The sequence below is a fragment of the Barbus barbus genome (assembly GCF_936440315.1).
Source record: "Barbus barbus genome assembly, chromosome: 48".
Classification (NCBI taxonomy): domain Eukaryota; kingdom Metazoa; phylum Chordata; class Actinopteri; order Cypriniformes; family Cyprinidae; genus Barbus; species Barbus barbus.
In genome coordinates, this window is record NC_136726.1 from 16,002,685 (window position 1) to 16,028,695 (window position 26,011).

The 26,011-nt window shown below is 38.4% G+C and overlaps 1 protein-coding gene across 1 annotated transcript in view; it reads left to right on the forward strand.

The window, feature by feature from the left end:
• LOC306866294 (zinc finger CCHC domain-containing protein 14-like) overlaps nucleotides 1–26,011 on the forward strand; it is a 42,429-nt gene that overhangs the window by 13,506 nt on the left and 2,912 nt on the right. The window contains exons 3-12 of the mRNA XM_079411388.1: nucleotides 13,174–13,244; nucleotides 13,366–13,437; nucleotides 14,346–14,431; nucleotides 16,445–16,539; nucleotides 17,312–17,348; nucleotides 17,430–17,727; nucleotides 17,917–18,005; nucleotides 19,696–19,811; nucleotides 19,943–20,086; nucleotides 20,549–21,694. Of these exons, the coding sequence (XP_079267514.1) occupies nucleotides 13,174–13,244; nucleotides 13,366–13,437; nucleotides 14,346–14,431; nucleotides 16,445–16,539; nucleotides 17,312–17,348; nucleotides 17,430–17,727; nucleotides 17,917–18,005; nucleotides 19,696–19,811; nucleotides 19,943–20,086; nucleotides 20,549–21,694 (2,154 nt within the window). The remainder of the gene's footprint in view (nucleotides 1–13,173; nucleotides 13,245–13,365; nucleotides 13,438–14,345; nucleotides 14,432–16,444; nucleotides 16,540–17,311; nucleotides 17,349–17,429; nucleotides 17,728–17,916; nucleotides 18,006–19,695; nucleotides 19,812–19,942; nucleotides 20,087–20,548; nucleotides 21,695–26,011) is intronic.

Below are 26,011 nucleotides of genomic sequence, written 5' to 3' on the forward strand. Positions count from 1 at the left end.
GAATATTAAGGTCAGTCATAGGTATCAAACAGAATTACTGCATAATAAGACAAAATACAAGTTTGAAAATAAACCAGTTGAGTGTGCCATTAAACCACCCCCCACCCTCCCCATTACCATTCAAAAAAACATAAACACATTCCCATGAACTATGGCAGATCAAACCAAGAACAAACCTCGATCTGCCAGCACCCCTTAATATGGTCCGTGGCATCAACAAAAACCTGCACATTACTGTAGCACCAACATTTGGCCACATATTGACTAGGTAGTATTTCTATAAAAAAAAAGATAAGAGAGATAAAGAATACAACTAAAACAAATAAAATATCATAATCCGTAAGCGATACTGTATGCACAATGAACTATGAATTAAGAAGTGAACATTAAAGTGAACAGTGAAAGACACAGTCCTAACCATTTAGAGCATCTCTTCTCCGATTAGACAACAAATGTCCAGCTGAAGTTCACTGAGAGTCGGTGGATGAATGGGATCTGAGAAAATCTCTTGCTTCTTCTGGGGAGTGTAGCATTTTAGGTTCACCTTGATTGAGAATGACCTTCAGCGTTGCAGGATAAAGGAGAAAATTCTGGATGCCAGCGTCTCTCATCTCCTTCCTATTTGGCGCAAATGCACTTCTTCTTTTTGCGGTGACCGGAGAAAAATCTGGAAAGAAAGACAGCGTTGCTCCATCTGAAGTTTTCACCGGGGCATGAAGTCTGGCGGCCCGCAGAATGAGCTCCCTGTCCATGTACCGCAGCAGTTTAAAGATGAAAACTCGTGGTTTAGCGCGATCTGAGGAGAGCCTTGTGTAGACGCGATGCGCTTGCTCCACTTCAATCTCTTTGCCCGCCAGAGACGGGAGTCAAAGTGTGTAACAGTGTTCGCCATCATGTCCATCATATCACTCACGGTCGGTGGCTTGGATTTCTTCTTAATCGTAGAAGACGATGGAGACAACTCCTGCTGTTTACGACTGCATGCAATCAAGTAAAGCACCACCAATGAATAAAACTTAAAACAAAATGGAAAGATCAGCAAAAAGAGGCCAAACGTACGGAGCTCTACTCGAGTGCGACTAGGTTCATGAGCACGTCATGTGACTCCTCTGCATACTTTATCTTGTTATTTTCCATAATCACATAATTAGATGGGTGAGGCTTTTGGCAGAAATCAAGCGTAGGATTTTGCTTTGCCAAGCGCAGCATCCTTCACACGAAACAATGGGTCTAAGATTTTATCAGGTGCACAAACTGGATTAAATCGATACCCACACACAGATCTGCAATGACTAAATAAGCAATATCACACAAGCAAGAGTGCTGTTGTACTAAATAAAAAAGAAACTTTGAATAATATTGTGTAACTTGAATTGCTGACAGACTATGGGCAGCTGTTTTTTTTATTTTTGCCATGCTAAAAAATATACTCTGATTATAATTTTGAAAAGCATGAACCTGATTTGATTCCAGTGTTGTAACATCTGATCTGAAATGCAGTATGTTTTTCTGGTTTCATTAAAATCAAACTGCATTCTACGTGAAATCCGGTCAAAATGTGTTTCATATCTGGTTGAAGATTGATCCTCGCTGCTTATCAGTCTTAATGGGTTTTTAGCTTTAGTTATGAAATTTTTGATCATTTGCTGTTGCACTCTGTGTGAACTCTGTCTCTTATCATGGACAGACTGTAAATACAGGGTTTATATGAGTCCCCAGAGTTTGCATTCTCAACTAGTGGAACATGAGAGAGTTTGCCTTGTGTTTGACGGAAAATCTTGGCCAGGCACTTTTCCAGAGTGTATTTCTTGGTTTGTGTGTAAGTGAAAGACTGTGTAGTTTTCTATTTTAATCCTGAGGATTACATTAGAGACACAACCTACTATATCTTACCCAGACTCACATGTCCACACAAGTTTTGCACGAGATGTGTGTGCTGTCATTTCTTGAGTTACGCTCTGTTGTGAGCATAAGTCTGTATTTTTGGTCCTGTTTTGTCTTGCTGTTGGCTCAGGAAGCAATAGCACCAGATGTCACATTTACACTCTAAGGAGTCCACAAACTGCTCGTTTATCAGAAAGACATGCATTTTAGAGTGTCATACATTCTCTGTATATTTCAGTGTTTTATTCCTGTATAATCAGCATACTGTATTTTCTGACCTACTTCAAGTGATAAAGTTTCTACTAATGAACTGATGAGTTGAATTGGGTGTTTTAGATGAGGGAGACGGTGCTTGGCTGCTCCAGGACCGTGTTGAAAACCATTTCAGAGACCAATGTGACTCATAGGTATATAACATATTACATGCATGCACAGTTTTAAGGCAGCTTTAATCGCCTTTTTGGTAACTTCATTACTGAACTGCCCACGACATTGCATGCACAGTTTATTTTGTGCTTTAATATGAAATAAAGACTACAGTGCGTATTGGCGCCTTTGTGCGTGCAATTGAAGAGCACGCGCCACACGACCATGCGTGTTTGACCCGCGCCTGGCACTGAAATGAAGTTAAGAGTGTGCGTCTGAAACGTCTCCTGTTTGATGCGGTCATAAAGACATTCTAAAACTAACTAAATAAACTTCTTTTCAGGAAAAAAAGAGACAGAGGCAGTAGTTGTGAGTGGGGTGACCAACCTTAGCCCCGCCACTGCGTTAAATATTTTTAACCTGTCAAAAGTAAAAAACGCACTAATTTTGATAGCACTAATAATTATATATATATATATAGTGCCTTGCGAAAGTATTCAAACCCCTTTAAATTTTTAATATTTTATGTTGCAGCCTTATGTTAAACTGCTTTAAATTACTTTTTCCCCCCACATCAATCTATACTCCGTACACCATAATGACAAAGCAGATAACAGGTTTTTAACATCTTTGCAAATTTATTAAAGATAAAAAAGAAAAAAGGGTATTCATACCCTTATCTAGGACAGTTGAAATTTAGCTCAGGAGCATTAATTTTGCTTGTAAATGTTACCACACTTTGAGTGGAGCTGACCTGTGGCAAATTCAGTTGAATGGGTAAGATTTGGAAAGGCACACGTCTTAATAAAAGGTCTAACAGCTGAAAATGCATATTAGAGCAAAGACCAAGGCCAGAGGTAAAAAATGTTTCTATAAAAATTAAATAAATAAAAAAACTGCCTGTAGAGCTCAGAGACAGGATTACATCAAACCACACATCTGGGAAAGAGTTCTGAAAAAAAAACAAATCTGCAGCATTGGTTCACAGAAGAACATAACCTCCATTATACATAATGGAAAATGTTTGGAACAACTAGGACTCTTCCTAGAGCTGGCCTTCTGGCCAAATGGAGCAATTGATGGAGAAGGGCTGTGGTTAGTGTGGTGACCAAGAACCTGATGGTAACTCTAGTTGAGCTACTTGATCATATGTGGAGATAAGAGAAACCTACAGAAGGACAAACATCACTGCAACACTCCACCGATCTGCGCTTTATCCTCTCAATCCTCTCCTCAGTGAAGACATATGAAAACACACTTGGAATTTACAAAAACACACCTAAAGGACCCTCAGACTGTGAGGAACAAGATTCTCTGGGCCGATGAACCTCAATTCTAAGCATCATGTTTGAAGGGAACCAGCTCTGCTCATCACTTGCAGAGTACCATCCCAAAAGTAAAGTGTGCTGGTAGCAGCCTCATGCTATGGGGCTGTTTTTCAGTGGCAGGGACTGAGGGACTCATCAGAATAGAAGAAAAGCTCGATGCACCAAAATATAGTGATATCCTTAATGAAAACCCAGTCCAGAGCATTCAGAACCTCAGACTGGGCGGAAGGTACACCTTCCAACAGGACAATGACCCTAAGCACACAGCAAGAGTGGCTTATACACAATGCTGTGAATGTCCTTGAGTAGCCAGAGCCTGGGCTTGAACCCAATCAAATATTTCTGGAGAAACCTGAAAATGTGTGTCTGCCCCCATCCAACCTGACAGAGCTTGAGAGGTGAAGAGGTGAGGAGAAGAATGGCAGATAATTGCCAAATGCTGATGTGCAAGGCTTGTCGCATCATACCCAAAAATACTTGAGGCTGTAAAGGTGCTTCAGCTAAGTACTGAGTTAAGGGTTTGAACTTATGTAATGTACTTATTTTTTTATATATAAATTTACAAAGTTGTGACAGTTCTGTTTTTGCTTTGTCATTATGGTGTATAGAGTGTAGATTGATGTGGAAAAAAAGTAATTTAAAGGGGTCATAGGATGCCCATTTTCCACAAGTTGATATGATTCTTTAGGGTCTTAATGAAAGGTCAATAACATACTTTGGTTACAATTTCTCAATGGTAGTGTAAAAAACCCTCTCAAAATCAGCTCTGTTTTCACCAAGCCATTCTAGTCCATGTTGCTTTAAATGCTAATGAGCTCTTCTGACCCCACCCCTCTCTTCCGTGGGGTGACGAGAGGACTGTAAACTTCAGCCGCGAAACTGGCTAACTAGTACATTATCAGGAAAGGCGATTTGCAAAGATTCATAAAAAACACTTATACTCGCTTCTTCTGTAGATGAAACTGGATCACGAATGATTCATGTGAACATAGACGCATTTAGGCAGATCTGGGTTCGGCGCATTCCCTTCAAAACGAAATTAACGTTAATCCTCTGCATCTTCAGCGGCTCAGATGTCGGGAGTTAATGACGACTGCTGTGGTCATTACTACATCCAACAACAAAACACCTCGATCGCTTAATCAGAGACATTTTGTCTTCCCCTGCACCGGAATCGACACCGGCGGACAGCTCTCAGCTCATTCAGGGCGGGTCTAAGGTAAGACGTCTTGTCAATCAACTATCGTGGGAGCGGCCTGTACCGAACTACGTCATTCTGACAGGAGTCTCAGAACGGACTGATTTGAGAAAGGGGTTTTTAAAATAGGGATTTGTTTTTTAAAAACCACCGGGTGGATTTTTATCATTATAGCATGGATGTGTACACACACTTCCAACACGCATATATGTAAAGTGAATTTTGCATCCGATGACCCTTTAAAGCAGTTTAACATAAGGCCGCAACATAAAAAAAACATGAAAAAATGAAGTGGTTTGAATATGCAAGGCACTGTATATGCACAGACTCAGTGAAGATGCCTGCAGCTATGGTTGGTTGTGTATATATTCTTATGACCTCAGAAATGGGGGTCGTATTGCCCCATTCATTGCATATCTATACCATAACATAATGGAAATGTGCATTCAGGCAGGGTTTTGTGCTCAGTGGGTGTGCTGGAGGCGCTGGCCATTCGAATCAAGTGCTGTTTGACTTGCACGCAGCAGGTCGAACAGAGCAGAGACAGACTTGTTTTGTCTGCTGGTAATTTAATGCTTCTCCACTACATTACCTCATGGGCTTCACCGCATGCCTTCAGCACGAGCTTTAGCCATCCGTCAACACCCTCACACACACATGCATTCATTAGCAAAACAAATCACAAGGCTTCATTTACACATGTAAATGTGAGAAATATTTATTTGCTTTAATCTAACGTACTCCACTCTGATTGGATAGTGACTTTGTAAAAACATCTGAGGTTTGTAGGTACATGAGTCAGATCAAAGATGGTTGAAACAGCTGTTCTTCAGAGAGGCACTTCACAGGATCTCACAATGATAACACAGATTTTTCCGGGTCCTTTGAAATTCCCAGAAGTTCTGCCGAGGTTTGCTGTTTGTTGAGTTAATGTTGAAATTGATGTGCATTCGTCCATGACTCTAGATCTACTTGTCTGTTTTTGTGCATATGTCTGTGATTAGAGTTATCATTGTGTTTGTATGCGTGTAGTATGAGGCTTGGTGGGTAACTAGAGCTGTAAGAATGGGAGAAATCCTTGGATTAGCTGGCCTGGCATCAGGTATGCGGCAACTGCAAGCCCTGGGGCATCCAAAGTATACAGAGCGTAGAGACTAAGATATGTGTGTGAGAGAGGTGTTTGTTTTTGTTTAAATTCAGTGAGAAGTTGAAGCAGAACTTAAGAGCAGTATCATAAATGTACATGATAGGAGTAGTTCACCCTAAAATTAACATTTGCTGAAAATTTACTTATGACCTAAAATCAAAACCTCGATTAACTGAACACTTAACTCGATTGCGATTATTGAACGATTATTTTATTTTTAATTTTTTTTTTGCTCTCATAGTTTGTACCGTAAATATACTCAGCTATTAAAGGTGGGATTTTTTTTTTTTCAAGTGCATTTCTTATCTTTGTGATTTTAAAATAATCGAAGGAAGCAAACTATTTATGGTTATTTGTTTCAATATTTCGAACAATAAAATCAAAGCTTCACCTTTCAGTTTTATTTTAAAAAGTATTTTAAAAAGTTTCTCAAAAAATAGAAACCAACTTTAATTTTTTGCAAACAAAATAAATGAATATTGCAATGTCAAAAGTAGAAAATAAACAGCATCCCTTGCGAACAAAATACATTTTTAATATTGTCATGTTAAACGTAGAAAATAACTTGTATCTCTTGTAAATTAAATAATGCAATGTGAAAAGTAAAAAATAATAACTTGCATCTCCTGTAAACAAATGTTTAAAAAAAATGAATGTAAATAGAACACTGCTGATTAAGAGAAAGATCAGAGCACCATCTCAGTGATCTTGTCCTGTCATGCTATATGCAAATATTTATTCTAGGTTCTTACTTACTATAAAAAAATGTCTTTGCATCTAAAACCGCGAGACGCAGCGCTCAGGAATGGTTTTTTAAAAAAAAACTGCAGCACAGAATGCCTATTCTGTCATGTTGCCATCAAATACAAAAGTTGCCATGCCAACCAAAACTTGCAACGCTTGCCCCGCCTCCGGGGTCTTCTGATTGCTCCACTGTTTTGGAACTTACATTGAGTGGCGCTGCGTGTAAAAGTTAAATTCTTTTAACGCGCCACTCACATGCGAGACGCTGTAAAAGACACGAGCGCAACGGTCATATAGCGCTGACTACACATGCAGTAGTATGTTTTTAAGGGGAAAGTATTAATAGGATTAAAAATCAAAATAACCGACATGGGAAAATTACGTCGATCAGAGGTTCTGAATTTGGGTTTCGATTTTTTTTTTTTTTTGATTAATCGCCCAGCACCTACCTCAGGCCATCCAAGATGTAGATGAGTTTGTTTCTTCATCAGAACAGATTTGGAGAAAGTAACATTTATAAGAGAAAACAGTCCAAAACACTGTGTGTTGGAAGTGTGCGTACACATCCATCCTATAATGATAAAAATCCCTATTTTAAAATCCCGTTTCTCAAATCAGGCTGTTCTGAGACTCCTGTCAGAATGATGTAGTTCTGCACAGGCCGGTCCCGCGAGAGTTGATTGACAAGGCCATCTTATCTTAGACCCGCCCTGAGTGAGCTGTCATCCGTCCACCATTGTGTCGACTCCGGTGCAGGGAAAACAAGAATGTCTCCAATTAAGAGATTGAGGTGTTTTGTTGTTGGATGTAATAATGAATATAGCAGTCATCATTTACTCCCGACATCTGAGCCACTGAAGACGCAGAGGATTAACGTTACTTTCACTTTGAAGGGAATGCGCTGATCCCCGATCTGCCTAAATGCATCTATGTTCGCACGAATCATTCGTGATCCAGCCTCACCTACAGAAGAAGTGAGTATAAGGTTTTTTTATGAATCTTTGCAAATTGCCTGTCCTAATAATGTACTAGTTAGCCAGTTTTGCGGCTAAAGTAAACCATACCGCTCGTCACCCCACATAAGAGAGGGGCAGGGTCAGCAGAGCTCATTAGCATTTAAAGGAACATGGACTATAATGGCTTGCTAAAAATAGAGCTGATTTTGACAGGTTTGAAAAGGTTTTTTACACTACCGTTGAGAAATTTTAACCAAAGCATGTTATAGACTTTTAATGAAGACCCTAAAGAATCATTGCAACCCCCTTAATTATGGATTTGTTTTTTCAACGAAAGCTTTTCGCTTTCCAAGATGTTATTTGATGGATTGAAGTTGTGTGGATTACTTGTGTATTATTGTGGTGTATTTATTAGCTGTTTGGACTCTCATTCTGATGGCACCCATTCACTGCAGAGGATCTGTTGGTGAGCAAGTGATGTAATGTTAAAATTCCCTAAATCTGTCCAATGAAGAAACAAACTAAATTTGGAAAGCTTGAGGGTGATGATCATTTTTAGCAAGTTTTCATTTTTAGGTGAACTATATTCTTTTCAAATCCCATTCAGATAGTAAATGTATTTTGACATTCGTTGAATACAATTGGTTGTGCCCTTGCCTTGTGCACCTACACGAAAGACTTAGACTTTCTAGATAAATCAACAGTACTTCAGGCATCCTGTCTGATTTACAGATCTACAGATATCCCAATCCTGTTCAGGTTTGGTATATGAAATGAACAGCAAGATTGAGTGCAGAAGGTGATGGTACGATTGAGTGCAGAAGTCTTATAGCAACCCATCCTGGAGTTTTCTAAGAAAATATCAAGTTCCTCCTCTTGAGTCATGACTTTTCATGAGTGATTTCGGGATGCTTGAATTGGCCTGACAGGATGTTGACTTTGAATTGGAATGACAGGAAGAGGAAATTACTCAACTGCAATTCAAAGAAATTCAACACTGTCACTCGAATGTTTTGCGACAAATCACAAGTGATTAGATCATTAATTTGGACTAATTATGTTTATATTTTTCTTTAATATTTACAACAGATTTTCTCTCAGCAGATTAGACATATTTCTCGAAGTTAAGATTTCTCTGAGCACCAAATGCCCAACATGTTGTTTTCAAACTTTATTAAAACCATTATTGACGAACAAATTTTGGGTAAATTATGATAATTCTGGGAATTTTTTATTTTAGTGTGTGTGGGTTAGGGTTAGTACTGGAATATGAAATACAGTAGTCAACATTTGAAGTGGATCAAAACCTTTCATCAAAAAACCCCTAAAACTAAAATCCGTTCTTGTCTTAGGACAACTTTCAACTTTTCTGATCCACTTCAAATGTTGACTATTGTATATTGAGCATGATATACACCACCATTCAAAAGTGTTTTCTATTTGATCAATTTAATGCATACTTTCTGAATAAAAGTATTTCTTAAAAGAATACTGACCCCAAACTTTTGAACTGTAGTGTATGTATCAAAAAATATTTCCTTAACGTTCTACAATATGATGCACCCCTATGGAAAATCAATGAAAATCATTTCAGAAGATTCAGACAGGAGAGGTGGAAAAAAGAGAATCTAAAGTGACGACAACAACTTCAACAGTTCAGTTGCACCTGTGCAGAACGATGAATTATTAGAGCCCTGTGCTGAAAGCTCACATGGGAGGACAGGAAAGATGGCAGGTGTGTACCCATAATGCCCCTGTGCAATGAGCGAAGTGTGAAGAGTTCAATAATGCCTGCACTGAAAGGTCAGAGGAAGGGGGAAGATACTGAACAATATGTGTGTGTGTGTGTGTCCTTGATTAATAACAATAAGAATTATTATTATTATGACTATTTTATATTTATATACATTTTTCCATATTAATAAAATTAACATATATGAATTAAAATGTCATATATAAATCATATTTTATGTAAGTATAATAATTTATTACGTGTGATATTTATTTCATAAGTTGTATATATACAATCATTATAATTATGTTTATTATTATTGCTATATAAAAACATCTTTATATACAAGTCTTATTAATAAGAATAATTTCTTTAAAAATAAAAGAAAATATAACAATAATGCAATGTGCATTATTAAAACAGGATTTTCATGTGGGCTCTTTGTGGTTCATGAATTATTTAAATAGTTTTTATTCTGCTTTGTTACAACAACAGTGTAAAAGTGCATAGCCTAAAGGAGAACCGATGTGGCTAATTATTATTATTTAGAGCAATGAAAAATAAGCAAATGCTCTAAAATGAAATTTCTAGATGAAATGCATCACAGACAGCATCACATTCTATTATAAGCATCGTATTTGTGTATAAATATATGATTTACATGCAGTCTGAATATTACAGATCTGAGTTGTTACATCAGACAGGGAAAGTTTTAGTGTCATATTGCAGATGAGCAAATGCTCTTTAAACAATTTTTTGTTTCAGATGAAAGATGCTTTGCATCTCATCCCGTTTGTCTTTGTCCGTCTGCACTGTGACTGTCAAATCAAACCACTTCACAAATCTCTTCCTCCTCTGGCAGTGACCTCTCTCTGGGTTTGTGGTTCACTTTCACTCCACAGCACACACACACGCACATATATATATATATATATAAACACACAGTGTAATGAGGGGTTTGGCGGGTGGTTTAGGAGCAGGCAAGCATCTCTCTTTGCTGAAGGGAAAGGCCTCCTCATCTACAGAACATTCCAGATGAGCGCACGCTTGCTGGAGATGAAGAAAGAGATGAGACTGTGCACTGTTGAAAAAGAAAGCAAGAAAATCCTGTGATCATTTACTAACCTTTAAGTCACTCCAAAACTGTATGACTTACTATTTTCTAGACCATTTTTTAGTGTTAGTAGTTGCTCGATCTTAGCGTATTTTTTTTAATTGCTGGAATATTTATCTCAATGAATGAAAGAATTGGAGGCGATCTATTGCTCTTAGATCTTTTGATGCACTGAACTGAATTCCATTCAGCCTTCTCTCTCTCTCCACACACTACAGGAAGTGCTGACTCTGCAGGGTATATTTAACACGCTCGCCCATGTTTACAGTGAGCAGACTCCGGATGTGTTCTTGCTCACTCGTGTGTGTGCACGTGTGTGCAAATGAACACACTTCAGCTGGACACTTGAGGCACACTTAAATGAAATTCACACACACTGCTGTTCAAAAGTTTGGGGTTGGTAAGATAAAAAAGAAATGTTTTCAAAAGAAGTCTCTTATGCCCACCAAGGCAACTTTTCTTTGATTTAAAAATACAGTAAAAAACAGACATACTGTATTCTGAAAAATTATTAAATTATATACAATTTAAAAACACTTTCCTATTTAAATATGTTTTAAGATGTAATTTATTCCTGTGATGCAAAGCTGAATTTTCAGCAGCCATTACTCTACACTCTAAAAAAAAATGGGTTAAAAACAACCCAATTTGGGCTGGGTAAATATAGGACAGAACCCATCTTGGGTTAATTTCACCCAACAAATTGAGTTGTTTAAGCATAATGGCTTGATTTAACCCAGCTAATGGGTTTATTCATTTTTACTATATTACTATCTTATTTTTTACTTCATACATTAAATAATGTTTACAGATTAACTTAAATCCTCTAAACTTTTCTAAAGTACTCCACACAACCACTGGTTTGCATGATAACTTCCTTTATCATTTACAGCATTGTTTATATAGTTTTTAATAGGCTATATATTTAAACTCGTTTAACAAACATTAGAAGAAAAATTCAACATTAAACAAAGTAATTCACATGTAATCGACTAGTCTCTGTTATTCTGTTTCGACCCTAACGGCACTGGTTCTTGCGTCTGAGCTGGAGTCGTGTTCAGCAGGGAACTGCTAATGGACCGCCGCCCTGCGTTTCACTCTAGCCGAAACATGCTGTGACTCCATAGGCTGCCCATAAACAAACAGTAAACAGCTCTGAGGGCATGTTTTAGCATCCAAAGTATTATATTCCATCACGCGAAAAGACCACGACACTCGTTAAAGGTGATTCACACCGCTCGCATGTAGTATGCTGCTCTGCATAAAATTGAACGATATACAGCACATTAACAAGATTATAGATAAAATAAAATGTATACAAACCTGTATTTTACCGAAGAATGCGTCAATTTGATGGTGCTTAGAAAATGCTCTCTCTTAAAGAGAAGATGCAAAATCCATGCGATAAATAACTTAACCGCTGGGTTACGTTTGAACCAGGATCTGAGTAACACAAAAACTACCCAAACATTGGGTTATGTCTGACTCAGGAGCTCCAAAACAACCCAAACACTGGGTTGTTACATTTGACCCAGGAGCTGAGTAACACAAAAACTACCCAAACATTGGGTTATGTCTGACTCAGGAGCTCCAAAACAACCCAAACACTGGGTTGTTACATTTGACCCAGGAGCTGAGTAACACAAAAACTACCCAAACATTGGGTTATGTCTGACTCAGGAGCTCCAAAACAACCCAAACACTGGGTTGTTACATTTGACCCAGGAGCTGAGTAACACAAAAACTACCCAAACACTGAAAAAAAATAACCCAAAAAACCTCAACCCAGCATTTGGGTTAAAAAAATAACCCAGGATTTTTTAGAGTGTAGTCTTCAGCGTCGCATGATCCTTCAGAAATCAAAATCATCTTGAGGAACTCAAGAAACATTTAAATTGTCGATGTTAAAAACAATTGTGCTGCTTAATAATTTTATGGAAACAGTGATCTTTTTTTTTTTACAATACATATATATTGTCTTCTGTCCATCCTTATTTTCAGTTTTCTCGCTTTGGAACTTTATCCTAAAGCAGTTAAGACACTGGTTTTGGTGTGTTGTGAAATGAGCTGCCTGGAGGCTCAAATTCTCGCCTCAGGTTTTTCCTTTTTAGCTAAATGTGCTCAAATGAGTTCTAACCTGCCAGAAAGTCTCTGAGAGGTTATTACGTTCTGGGGGGTTTTCTCACATACTCCTCTCTTCTAATAGAATCCAAACAGTCTGTGTTAATACTACCATAATACATTTTGGAGAGTATGTGTCTAATTCTTATTCAAGACTTGGGGAGTGAACGTAACTCATTCAGTTATTTGGGGTAAATGCAACTAAGTTTTGTTGTGTGCAATGCAAAAGTGAAACGAACCAATATTTTAGTGGAAATCTTTGTAGTGTATATGATTTCATAAGCCATAAACTTTCTGCTTACAGAGTATTTTCAGAGTATTTCAGGTCCAGTTTCAGAGAAGTTGATACTCAGTATTAAACATTGTTGTGTTGATTTTGTACTCAAGAAATATTTCTTAATATTATCAATGTTGAGAACAGTTGTATTGATTAATATGATTGTTGAAACCGTGGCACAGTTTTTCAGGATTCTTTGATAAATACGAAGTAAAAGAAAACAGTGAAATAGATTGTTTTTGTAACAAAGTAAGATTTGAATCTTTAAACTCATGGTGTTTGTCTTTTTTGCTTGTCTTTTTGAAGTGTACGTTGAAAGAATTGAACTAAGGGGAGTTACACCCAAATCAGACAAACCAACAGAATACATCCTGGAGGTGAGTTTTGTGCTTGTCGTGTCTTTTCTGTAGTTGTCTTATTTTTACAGAACAATTGTAGCCAAAATGTGTAATGTACTTGGCGTGTTATATGTTTGTCATACTTTTCTCTTGGTTGAAGGCCTTGTGGTCCGACTCCACTTTGTCGACTGTCAGCAAAACCCCTCAGGAAGTGGTGGCGTTTATCTCCCAGGTGAGTGACAGTCATTTGTGTTGTGTTTCATGGATGTGAGAAATGTTGAGCTAGTGTGTAAAGATGAAAAGTCTTAAAAGTAAACTACTAAAGTGGTCTATAATAAATGTTAAAGGGATAGTTCACCCAACAATGAAAATTCTGTAATTTTTTTACTCACCCTCGGTTTGTTCATCTTCGAAACACAAATTTAGATACTTTTTATGAAATCAGACACCTTTCTGACCCTCCATAGACAGCAACACAACTGACACATTTAAGGCCCAGAAAAGTAGTAAGGACATTGTTAAAATAGTCCAGGTGACATCAGTGGTTCGACCTTAATGTTATGAAGCTACTAGAATACTGTTTGTGCGCAAAGAAAACTAAGATAATGACTTTATTCAATGATTTCTTCTCTTCCTTGTCACTCTTCGATGTGCATTCAGGAGAGTACTACAACACATGCGTGTGGTACACAGCGTGTGACACAGGAACCGATGTTTTGACACGGAAGAGAAGAAGTCACTGCAAAAAGTCTGATTAATGATGTCTCTTTGTCCTAACTACCTTTCTGTGCCTTGAACATGTCAGTTGCGTTGCTGTCTATGCAGGGTCAGAAAGCGCTTGGATTTATTAAAAAATATCTTAATTTGTGTTCCAAAGATGAACGAAGGGGTTTGGAACGACATAAGTAAATAATTAATTTTTATTTTTGGGTGAACTATCCCTTTAACATTTCTATTCATCTCAATTTCTCACCCGCAACTGGACTCACTGGAAAGTTGTGTAGTCAAAATGGCTTTGACTGTGTTGAATAACTAGTGCTGTTAAGTTGAAAACCAGTGAATGTGTTCAATGATGAGTGCTGACAAGTTGTAACGTAATGAAACTGTGTGATTGTGTCTCTGTTGTCTCTCTCTCTTCAGCTCTCTCAGCTCTTTCCCGATGAATGTCTAGAGAAACTTCTGCCCCAAAAGCCTGGACTTGATTCCACTCATGAACTAGATCCTCGGTATTTCTTCTGAATCCTAACACAGACAGAGAACAAATTCTCAAATATATCATGTTTTTACTAGGGCTGGGTTATAAACTGAACATTTACAATATACATTTAAAATTCAGTTGCAAAAATACAGAATTATATATGAAGAGTTTTTGCAAAAACCGATAAATTCCACTTTAAAAAAAAAAAAAAGAGCTGATTGCCGTGCATTACTCTCCACATATATCACGATCTGAACCCTAAACACGATTTGTCAAAAAAGCAGGTATTGTCCACTTCCAAAGCATCGTGAGTTCATGTTTTACTGCAGAAGCTGACAAGCGCCATTGGTGTTTGTGAACAGAAGCCGATAAGTCCATTTTAGCGAATCAGCACGCTGTATTCAGGTCAGGTGACAAGGCTACTTTCACTTTGAAAAGACGTGCTAGTTTCGTCAAAGCTGACTAAAAGTGATCGAGGATGGATCATTTAAATGAACTTGATGAACCTGTGATTTCTTCTTCAGGGTGTAAAGGCAGTGCTTGAAGTGGAAAAAAAGAAGTGCCGGTACTCACCCCCCCCCCCCCCCCCCCCCCCCCATTTATTTATATTAAATAAATAAGTTCTTTTTAATAATTCACAATGTATGTATAGTGCCACAATCAATCAATCAATAATTACATAAAAGTTTTCAATGCAAATTAGCACAAGTCAAGCTGCAATACCAAGCAGGACCACAGGGAGATGCCAAAGACCACTAAAGCCTGCCTTTAATATACGGATCCATTCAGAATCGCTAAATCTCTGACCACCGCATAATCAGCGTTCATTATAAAACACTCTTGCTTTTAAGCCAAATACACGCTGAAAAGAATAATTTTACTGACATCTGGACGTAAATCACTATTCTCTCCATAATCGCTGATGAAATCAGCCGTTTTTTCTCTGCATTAGCGCTGTTTTGAGCTTACTGTTTGAATTCATTCACTGGATCCTTGGGCTTTCCAGGAGTTTACGGTTTAAAATGATGTGACTGCAAAAGCCTGCTTCTTTTCATTTTAAGATATGATTTTCGTTATAAAGTACTGATTCAAATTAGTAATCAGTAATTACTGATTATTCTACTCCTCCGCGCGCCTCCCCTGACATGCTCTCGCACACCACACAATGAAGTAGACCAACTCTGCTTGCGTTCATTCACGTGATTGGTCGAGATTAGAGGTGATCCCGCCTGGGTAGTGTGATTTACATAGTTTCTATATAATTTCTAATCATATATGGGATCATATAACCTAATCACCCAGACCCTGTCGATTTTACTCTGAGTACCGGCAACATGTCAGATGCCGGTACGCACAAAAAAGTGCAGGTACTCTAAAGGCTTTACTGCGTACCGGCCCACTTCAAGCACTGTGTAAAGGAAAATAAAAGCTGAAACGTTTTCACGAAGCCTTGCAAAAGCAGCACATTACAATGGTGAGGGAGAAGCTCAGTGTATTGCGTCTAATCACATCCATACAGTTTATGATCACAACAACAACAACGTTTGTCAGGCATCTACATTGTCATCTGAGGAGATTACAAAGCTTAAACAAGTTTTTTTTTTTTTAACTCTAAAAGATGAAATGTGGAGTTATCTGCTTTTACCAAAAAGCGACTGTTGGAGTTATCTGCTTTTGTTATAAAACAAACTTTTAATATGTAAAAAAAAAAAAAACTTTCAATGAACTTTAATTGTGTATATTACCTTTATTTGTTAAAGTTATTATTACTTAATCAAAACAACCCAACTGCAGTTTGATTGATATTACTTGTAATGCACAATAAAAAAAAAAGAAAACGTGATTTCTGAAAAAAAGTTATAATTTTTTGCCAATTAACTCTTCACACACACACACACACACACACATATATATATACATATATATATATATATATATATATATATATATATATATATATATACACACTTATTTATTTTGTTAAATATAAAATAAATTTACTGAATAATTAATTTTTTTTTATTTTTACTCTTCTCCACAGATGCTTGACCTCTCTTTCACCTCAAGTTCTCAAACATGACAAAGTCCGTTTCTTCTTCAGCACTTCACCTGCACCTCAGCTCCCTACTAGCACAAGTAAGCCCCCTATTCCTGCCTCGCAATGGTTCGTCCCTCATGCGTCACCATAGAGGTTTGTTTCTGGACCACACCATCTCTTGGGGAAATGGGGAGTTTGTCTCAGCACAGTGGGGATTTGATTTGACCTGTTTGTGCTGGGAGCCTTCAGAAGTGACCTCATCTTGGGACACTATTAATAGGACGAAAGGCCACTAGAACCTAGATGTGTGTCTGTGATGTTATTTTTAGTGATGGGGGAAGGGACGGAAACCCCCTTGGGTAGAAAGAAGTGCAAAATTCTTATTGCTTGATCATTTGTGTTTAGATAAGTTATTGCAGCTGTATTTTTCAGTCAAGATGTAATTTTTAGCTATCAAGTACAATAAGAGTGGGCTCTGCAATAAACAAACTAATTCTTCTGGACACTATTATTATTAATACAGTTGTTTACAACTCAATATGCTGTAGTTGGAATAACATCAGTGCAAGTGGTCCATCTGGAGCAGAGCTGGAACTGAACTTGGTTTTATAGCTTCGAAAAGTCAGTTTTATAGCCTTACTCTTGAATTGGGCTCACGGGGGGAAAAACTGTAAGTGTAAGTGAGGATGTGATAAATCATGGGAAGAGTGGGAAGAGTCTGGTCCTTTGAAATGAAAATATCAGACTAATATTTATTTAACGTTCACAAATGTGACTTGTTTCTGCAGTATTCACCCATTCAATTGGATCATTTCATGTCAAATCAAGCTATATTTCTGAATCACACTTTGTCACTTCCATGTTTTGCAGATCTGGGCTGTCTGCTTCAGTATAGGGGAGCGAGCAGGTGAGTTTAACAACCCTTCACAGCAAGCACTCTCACATCTCTCTTCTCCCCATCAATAAACCCTCTCTCACTCTGTCCCAGGCCCATTTGTGGTGTCGCTAGCATCCAGCCTGTCCTAAGTGTCCATGCACCCCTCCCTCAGAGCTCCCCTGCCCACCTGCCCCCTCTCCCTCCTCAGACAGCGGTGGCCATCCTCCCCGGCACTGCCATACCTATGGGGGAAGCCAGCCCACCACAGACGCACCTCACAAACCCCGCACCTCAACCCCAGGTGCAGTCCCAGCAGCCCAGCCCAGAGCAGAACGGCATCTTGGACTGGCTTCGTAAGCTACGGTTGCATAAATACTACCCTGTCTTCAAACAGCTAACCATGGAGGAGGTACGTGACTTCAAGGGACTCTTTCCCTTGGTTTGAGAGTCGTCACTAAGATAAGAGATTACATTTATTGGAAGAGATATTTAGGGAACAGATTTTGGATATTGCAGCCAAGAAATACATATTTCCTTCCTGACATATCTCTCCCACTACAGCTTATCTAAATTATGATCTCCTTATTCATTTTCTCAGTTCCTCGCTCTCACAGAAGAGGATCTCAACAAGTACGACCTCACTCAGGGGGCCAAGAAGAAACTAAAGACTCAGCTGGAGCTTCAGAAGTGAGTGTGATTTGTGCTTAAATTATGACACCGATATGTTTGATCACGATCACCGATATGTGCGTCATGCCATAAACAACCTTAGAAACATTGAGGGGTTGTTTAAACGCTATTACTTCTGCAATGATTAATAGAAAATGTACTCAAATGTCTCTTTTGAATAAAATTCAGCTTAGCGTCTGCTTTCCATGGGTATAAATAGCGCAACGTTAAATATGCCAGGTAAAAGAGTGTTGTGAATAGGTACAATCTATAATTAACCTAATTTGCATAGATAGGAAATGTCTTTGTGCTATAAAGGATGACAGTGACACTGGTTAGCTCATTTAGCGCCAATCAATGCGAATAAGGCTATTTAGTGAATCACTCTGGATTTTCATTTTTTTTCCCCCCAAAAGAAATGAATACTTTTGTTCAACAAGGACATTAAATTGAACAGAAGTGAAAGGAAAGACATTTACATTGCAAAAGATTTATTTAGAAAAATACTCCAAATGAAACTTCCTATTCATCAGAAAATTATATATCAAGTATCAAGCAGCACAATATTATTGATAATAATAATAATAATAATAAATGTTTCTTGAGCAGCAAATCTGCATATTAGAATATTTTTTTTTTTTGAGGGATCATGTGACTGAAGACTGGAATAATGATGCTGACAATTCAGCTTTGCATTACAGGTATAAATTACATTTTAAAATGTATTTGAATAGAAAACAGTTATTTTAAATTGTAATAATAAATACGGAATAGTACAGTTTTTGTTGCATTTTTGATCATATAAGTGCAGCCTTGGTGAGAAAAGAGACTTCAAAAACATTTTAAAAATCATTCAGACCCCAAACTTTTGAACAGTATAATTTTCTTTAGATTAATTTACCATTAGTTTTTTCCTAGTTAGAACACACAATATGGGTTTGGAACAGCATGTTGGTGAGGAAATAATGACAATTTTGTCAGTTCTTTGGCAAAGTATTTGTGTAATCCATATTTGTTGCATTTGAACAAATATTTAAATGTTGGTAAATGGTCAGTTTCCACAATTCCAGGGCAGATCACTTCCTTCAGATAAGAGTTTGGCATCGAGAGTTTAAGATCAGCATGGAAGTGGAGCAAGTCACTATTCCTCAGTGAAAACACATCATTCTAATTCTTTTTCCATTTCTCACATTAGCAAGTTTCCATTGCTCAGGTAGAGCGGTGGGAGCTAAGATATCTTAACAGATAACAGGAAATAATCCTCAGGAGGTTTTCCATGCCTGGAAACAACAATTAAGGTTATTTTGTTTCACATGTCTCATTCTCAGTTAAATGGTTCTCACTGACACTAGCTAAAACGTAAATACTGTTTATTTCTACTCCACTTTGTAAAGTTTCTGATCTGAAAGGCCCCATTAGAACTTGAACCAGCTTAATCATACCTATCGGCTATGTAGTTTTTCACATCATAACTTTTGTTTCTAAAAACATCTCTGTACATATGATCAGCTTCAAACTGATGCACTGGTAGAATAATGCACATGCAGTAAGTGCGGAGATGTTTTTATACACAGCGCCATCTAGGGGTCATTACTGGAAAATGATGTTCTACAAAATAAATCTTTGACGTTCATGATCCAGTCATTGTTTATCATCAAACGGTACATTAAAAAAAAGTAATAAATGATACTTTTCTTTTTCTTGTCAGAGAGAAGCTGGAGAAGAGATACGTGGTGTCTCAGTTTCCTGTTTCCTGTAGTGGGGTTGCCAGAGTGACCCCTTCCAGTCATATCGGACCCCTGACACACGCACACACTGGAAGTGGTACTGTACACATGTGTCTAAATAATAATACTAATTAATATGTTTACGTTATTAGAATTTAAATTATCCAAAAGTTTATGTAGTTGTATGAATGCAAGAGATTATGATCTGTTTTTTGTGTACATGTTAAGAGCTACGGGTAGACGTCGAGAACAGCTCGTTGCCCATTCCACGGGACAGCAGTTCCTCCTCAGGCTATTCCAGTGCTCCTTCCAGTCCAATGACCCCTTTATCACGTGACACTTCTTTTGACCGGGTCAAAGACCTTCACAGACGTAAGAACTGATGTTTTTTTTCCATTAATATTTTTATAATGGATGTTAAATTGTTTACTGTAATTGTACCTATAGTATACTGTGACACAAAATTGATTTTATATATATGTATGCATGTGTGTGTGTGTGTGTGTATATATTAAATATATATTAAATTAGTGCTGTCAATCGCAAACTAATTAATCACACATTTTTCTGCAATTAATTGTGATTAATCCCACCTAACATTAAAGTTTTTAAATGTACGTTTACAGAAACAGCAGTTGTGAGTGGGGTGGCCAACCGTACCCTGCATTAAATATTTTTAATGTGTTAAACTGAAAAAAATTAATAGTCTGCGTTAACGTGCCAATTTTGACTGCATATGTGTATATATATATATAATTTTTTATTTTTTTTATTTTTTTATTACTTATTCAATTATTTCATATAATTTCATTTTAGGTCTATATCTCCTTTCAGGTTTAGAGTCTGGTTTGGATCCTTGTGAGAAAGAGCGGTCATGCTTTCTCCTCAATCCTACGGTATCCACCGGACCCAGCCGTCCCACTGCCCAAGTCCTCCCAGTCCAGAACGATCCCTCCCTCTGTCCCTCCCAAATTAATTTGCCCCCTCCATCCTTGCCCCTCCTCTCCCCAGGCCGCGTTAACAACTCTCCCCGCAAACTTCGTCCACCCCCTCTCTGTTCAGAAGAACTTCCCAAACCGATGGGGTCTGGGATCACCGTGGGTGTCCGGCTTGAGAACATCTTCCCTGGGTTGAATCTTGACGGTTCTCCGGGGCACCAGGATGTGTCAGGCCCCCGTGGGCCCCGCACAGTGCTTCACTCCCCTCCAGGTCTCATGGTGGAGACCAGCACTGCTCTCACCTCCACTTCTAACACCCTCCATCATGTTTCCCACCCACCCTTACATTTACAAGTGTCGTCTTCTGTTCCACGCACAGGATCGTACCCTTTCTCCACCCTGTCCTCCTGCCCCTCATCGATTTCCTCCACCAGACCCACCTTCTCACTTGTCAGTGCAGTTCCAATAGCAACAGCCAGCAACGTTCCTATGGCGGCAGTACCCGGGAACACATACTGCGTTAACAGTACGCCCACAATCACGCCCAGTTCTAGCCCAGCATCCACAGAAAATAGCAGCTACGCCTCAGTGCAAGCAAACAGCGCTAACTCCAGTTCCTCATTGTGCGTTTGTAGCTCTTGCGGTTGTAGCGGCAACTGTGGTTCGTACGGGGCACTTCCAGCTAGCTATGCCGGATACTTTCCACACCCGTTTTCAGGAACTTCAGTATTCACGTTAGGGCCTTTGCTTCATTTCAGCCCCCTCCTTACAGGAAGTGGTACCGCCTCCCCCTTTTCCTACCCCCTTGTTGCCCCACCTATTTACAACAGCAGTCTATCACATGACTCTCAACAAAATCTTGTGCTTCCACCAGTGCAGGGTTTTCTAGGGGGAGGGGGTGGTGTGTACCAGCCCCATGGAATGATGGGAAACGGAAGCTCTGGGCATAAGAAAACAGGGAATGTGTCCTGCTATAACTGTGGGCTGAGTGGGCATCGAGCACAAGACTGCAAGCAGCCAGCAATGGACTCTGCACAACAAGGTAACAGCCCTGAGCAACCACATAGCAATACTCTAGCAACCACTCAGAATATCCTAAGAGAAAATTAGAATCCACTCAGAATACTTTATAATAGGGCCCTATGATTTCTGGATGCGGAAAACGTAGACGGAATCATGGAATCTGTTCAGAAAAATGGAATATACTGTATAACACGGAAATTTAGAGTAAATAGGTCATAAGGTAAATAGGTAAAGGTCAGTACACTAAAATCAAAACGTGATATGGACCAGTATCTGGTTTAGACTATTTAAAGGGGTCCTATTAAGCTTTTTCACTTTTTGAATTTTAGTCGGTGTGTAGTCTGTATGTTTGGATGCATAAAAATACATCTACAAAGTTACAAATCTCAAAGTCCACTCCAAATAATAAAAAAAAAGCTCAAATTTAAGACCTTTTTTAAGACCTGCACAAATAAAATGAATACCATATGAGCGGGGTAGGGCAATGTCTATAGTACCATATTAAAAACTGTAAAATGACTGTAAAAAGCATAATTTACAATTCAGATACAAGTTTTCGCAAAAACTAAAAGTTTTATAAAATTATAAACTTTACATTTCAGCCTTTAAACCATTTTTAAGAAAATGGATAAGTCAAAAGTATTAATAATATTGATTTTAACAATTATTATCAATAAATGATTATATAAATTAAATGACATGGATTAGGGGTGTGCGAAATTGGCAAAAAATGATATCTTGATATTTTCTGGGATTTTATCGATTACGATAATTAGACGATATTTTGCTGAGTGTGTTATTGTGCTGGTATCTTAAAGATTACCGTGGACAGCTGACTCCTGAATTTTTTTGATATTCTTCATATTCTGTGTGGTCAGTTCACAGCAGTGATAGAAATGAATCTTTTCCAACAAATTTTATGGGCATTTTTACCTTTAAGCCAATTTTTCAAAGTGTGCATCATCTTTTGAGTCAAATTGCATTTGGGCTGTTACCAAGCAAATGAAATCAGTATCAACAAAATGTATCTTTGCAATGCATCTGAAGTGGCATTTAGATGTATTTACACGCTGTTTAATGCAGCTCAGAGGGACATGAATGCTAACCTGCAGTTACAAATGCATAAATTATGTTTTGATATTTGAAACATAAAACGTTGAAAACTGATGTTTGAAATTATTAAAAAAAAATGAAGATACTTTAAATGTGAAATTAACGGCAGTAAGTCAGCGTTAATAAGTGAGTCATTGTGATTGAACCGAATCATTTAAATGGTTGATTCATTCATTAATGAAACACCGTCATGTTGCTCAGAGACTCAAAACAGTGCTGTGGCTGTGTTTGGAATGATTTTTGTTGGAGAAATAGAGCAAAAGCAGGAAATATGGTGTCTAAAACGAAAGTCTCTTAATATGAACTTCTTGTTTATTGAACTGTTGCATAAAATCAATATCACATTTGTAATCATGCTGATTTTTGGAGGAAAAAAAATAGCACTCTTCGTGTGATATTAACTGTATGAAATGATATAAATATAGGCTATACATTTTCTGCCCCCATATCTTAAATTATGTGATCATTCTAAATGTATTTTAATAGACTGAATTGTGCAGTGCAACTCGTACACGCACTAGTTCAACCTGTGTTAACTGATTCATTCTCTGCCAGCAGGTGTCGCGTTTGGCTGAAATATACCGGTTTTCCGGTAAAGACAGAACACAAAACAGCGCAGAACCGGACTCTGAACGTGCAGCGCTCATATTTATTTAATAAAATCATAGCCTTTTGCAGTTTAATTGTCACATTCAGCCATATCGCAATTCTTGTATTTCCGTCTCCAAATTTAAGATCTCTTGAAATCATAATTAAGACTTTCTTGTACAATTTAAGACTTTTTAAGGCCTTAAATTTGATACAACTAAATTTAAGACCCCGCGGAAACCCTGTTAAAAAATCCCTTTCAAGAACTACAACGAACGGCCCATTAGAATATAATTAAAATAAATGGTTGGCAGGTGGGGACAATGCTTGGTTGAGCACTGCACGTTTCAAAATCAAAACCCGGTGCAGGTGTTTTTATATCACTGTATTTCTCAAAGAAACCAACTGTTTTCAGAAAATTTTGGATGTCATTTTCATTTCATCTTGCATGTAATGCTCAGTTTGTGAGCGGAGCTCTGCTTTGTGTGCAGCGTTCCCGGTGAAACCTCGCTCTCTCCCGCTCCAACAGCGCCTCCTGCTGGCAGATAATTAATTTGCATATGCCGCCACAAATAGTGTAACTCTGTGGGATTATGGTATAAATAAATTCATTTTATTTATCCCATAAATCCCATAACAAATTACATCCTACCCGTGATTTAGCCAAAAAAACAACAACAACAATAACGTTACCACTTTAATATGTCTTGCAATATCCGTGCGGTTCTGCGCGATCCTCTTGTTCAATATTCTCGAGGCTTGAATTGATATGGCAATATTGACTAACTTGCTGTTTTTGCAAGGGGCGGGGCAATACTGAAACACCGTCTAAGCTGTTCGCCAATCACAACGCACTGGGATAGCTAACCAATCACAACACATTTCGTTTTTCGGAAGGCGGGCCTTCATCAAACCCGGAACTAATAGAGCCTTTTGAGCCGGGCTGGGGAGAAAGGTATTGTAATAATATAAATTATGTGAAAAATAATGTGATTTTCGAACCACCAAGCATGAGAGCATGTTCTAGTACACCCCCAAAACAAAATCAAGACTTTGTAAAAAAGCATAATTGGACCCCTTTAAATATGAGTCTGTGTGTGAATGAATGGTGCAGACGTGCGGTTTACTACACACATACTGAAGCACGCATGATGCTCGCAATGTTGTCAGCCTCTGCCACCTTAATATAGGAGTACATAAACACATAAACATGAACTCTAGAACTGCTCTGAGAGTCACTTTGTCATAAATCAAAACCGTAAAGTTTGAGCATTTTACTGTTTCTTTTTATTAAAACTATTGTGATAAAGGTTTTCACAGCAACCAATCAAAATAAAAGTTTGGTTTAACTTAAAGAAACAGAAATACAACAACAACAAAAAAAACATATACAGGGTAGGTGTGCCGGGTCCCTGACCTGGGCTGCACTACACGTCTCACTTTTGTAATGCATCACAAACTAGCCGAGACATATACACATTAAAAACATAAATAAATAAATAAATAAAAAATAATTATATAAGTGTGGCATGTAGGTAGTGGCCGGGGAAGATGGTGCCGCGGATGGCTGCCTCGGTGTGTTGGTGCGCTTTGTTTTGTGTAGTTTTGTTTGTTAAAACGGTCTTTTGTGATGATACATTGAGCTCGTATACCAGAGAAGAGCTCATGAACATTAGAGCTACAGTCCCTAAGGATTTATGTCCCATTTTCATCGACACACCCGTGAATTTTTTGGACATTTTGGTCAAAGGTGTGCTCACCTTTGCGTATGCAGTGAAACGCCGGAGGAGGGGGAAGCGTGCCGGTGCTCTCGTGCGCCTCCACCGACGCGAACATCGTACACCGCTACCAGGAATATTTCTTTCCAATGTGCGTTCACTGTGCAACAAAATGGACGAACTTCAGCTACTGGTAGGAAAAAACAGACTTTTCTTCGTCCTCAGTCTTGTGCTTCACTGAAACGTGGCTGTGTGAGCTGATACCGGACTCTGCGCTGCAGCTGGCAGGATTCCGACTCTTCAGAGCGGATCGCCGTGCGGAACTTCCAGGAAAGATGAAAGTTGGAGGAATCTGTTTTTATACTAACAGTGGATGGTGCAATGATGTGACAGTGATTCAGCAGTACTGTTCTCCTGATCTCGAATCACTTTTCATTAACTGCAAGCCCTTTTACTCCCCACGAGAGTTCGCTTCATTCATACTGGTCATTGTGTACATTCCACCGCAAGCAAATGTGCAGGACGCACAGCATACACTTGCTGAACAGATATTGTGTGTGGAGCGCACACACCCGGACTCTTTTGTTATTGTCCTCTTTGACTTTAACAAAGGAAATCTCATAAGTGAACTCCCCAAATACAGACAATCTATTAAATGTCCCACCAGAGAGAAGAACACTCTGTATCACTGCTGTACTACAGTAAGCAGTGCCTATCACGCCGTCCCACGAGCTTCACTGGGCCACTCTGACCATGTAATTGTCCATCTGATTCCTGCATACAGGCAGAAATGAAAGCTTTCCAAACCTGTTGTGAGGACTTCAAAGCAGTGGACAAGAAAAGCTGTGGGGAATCTCCATGCATGCTTGGACTGTACAGATTCAGTATTCAGGACTGATACCAACAACCTGGATGAG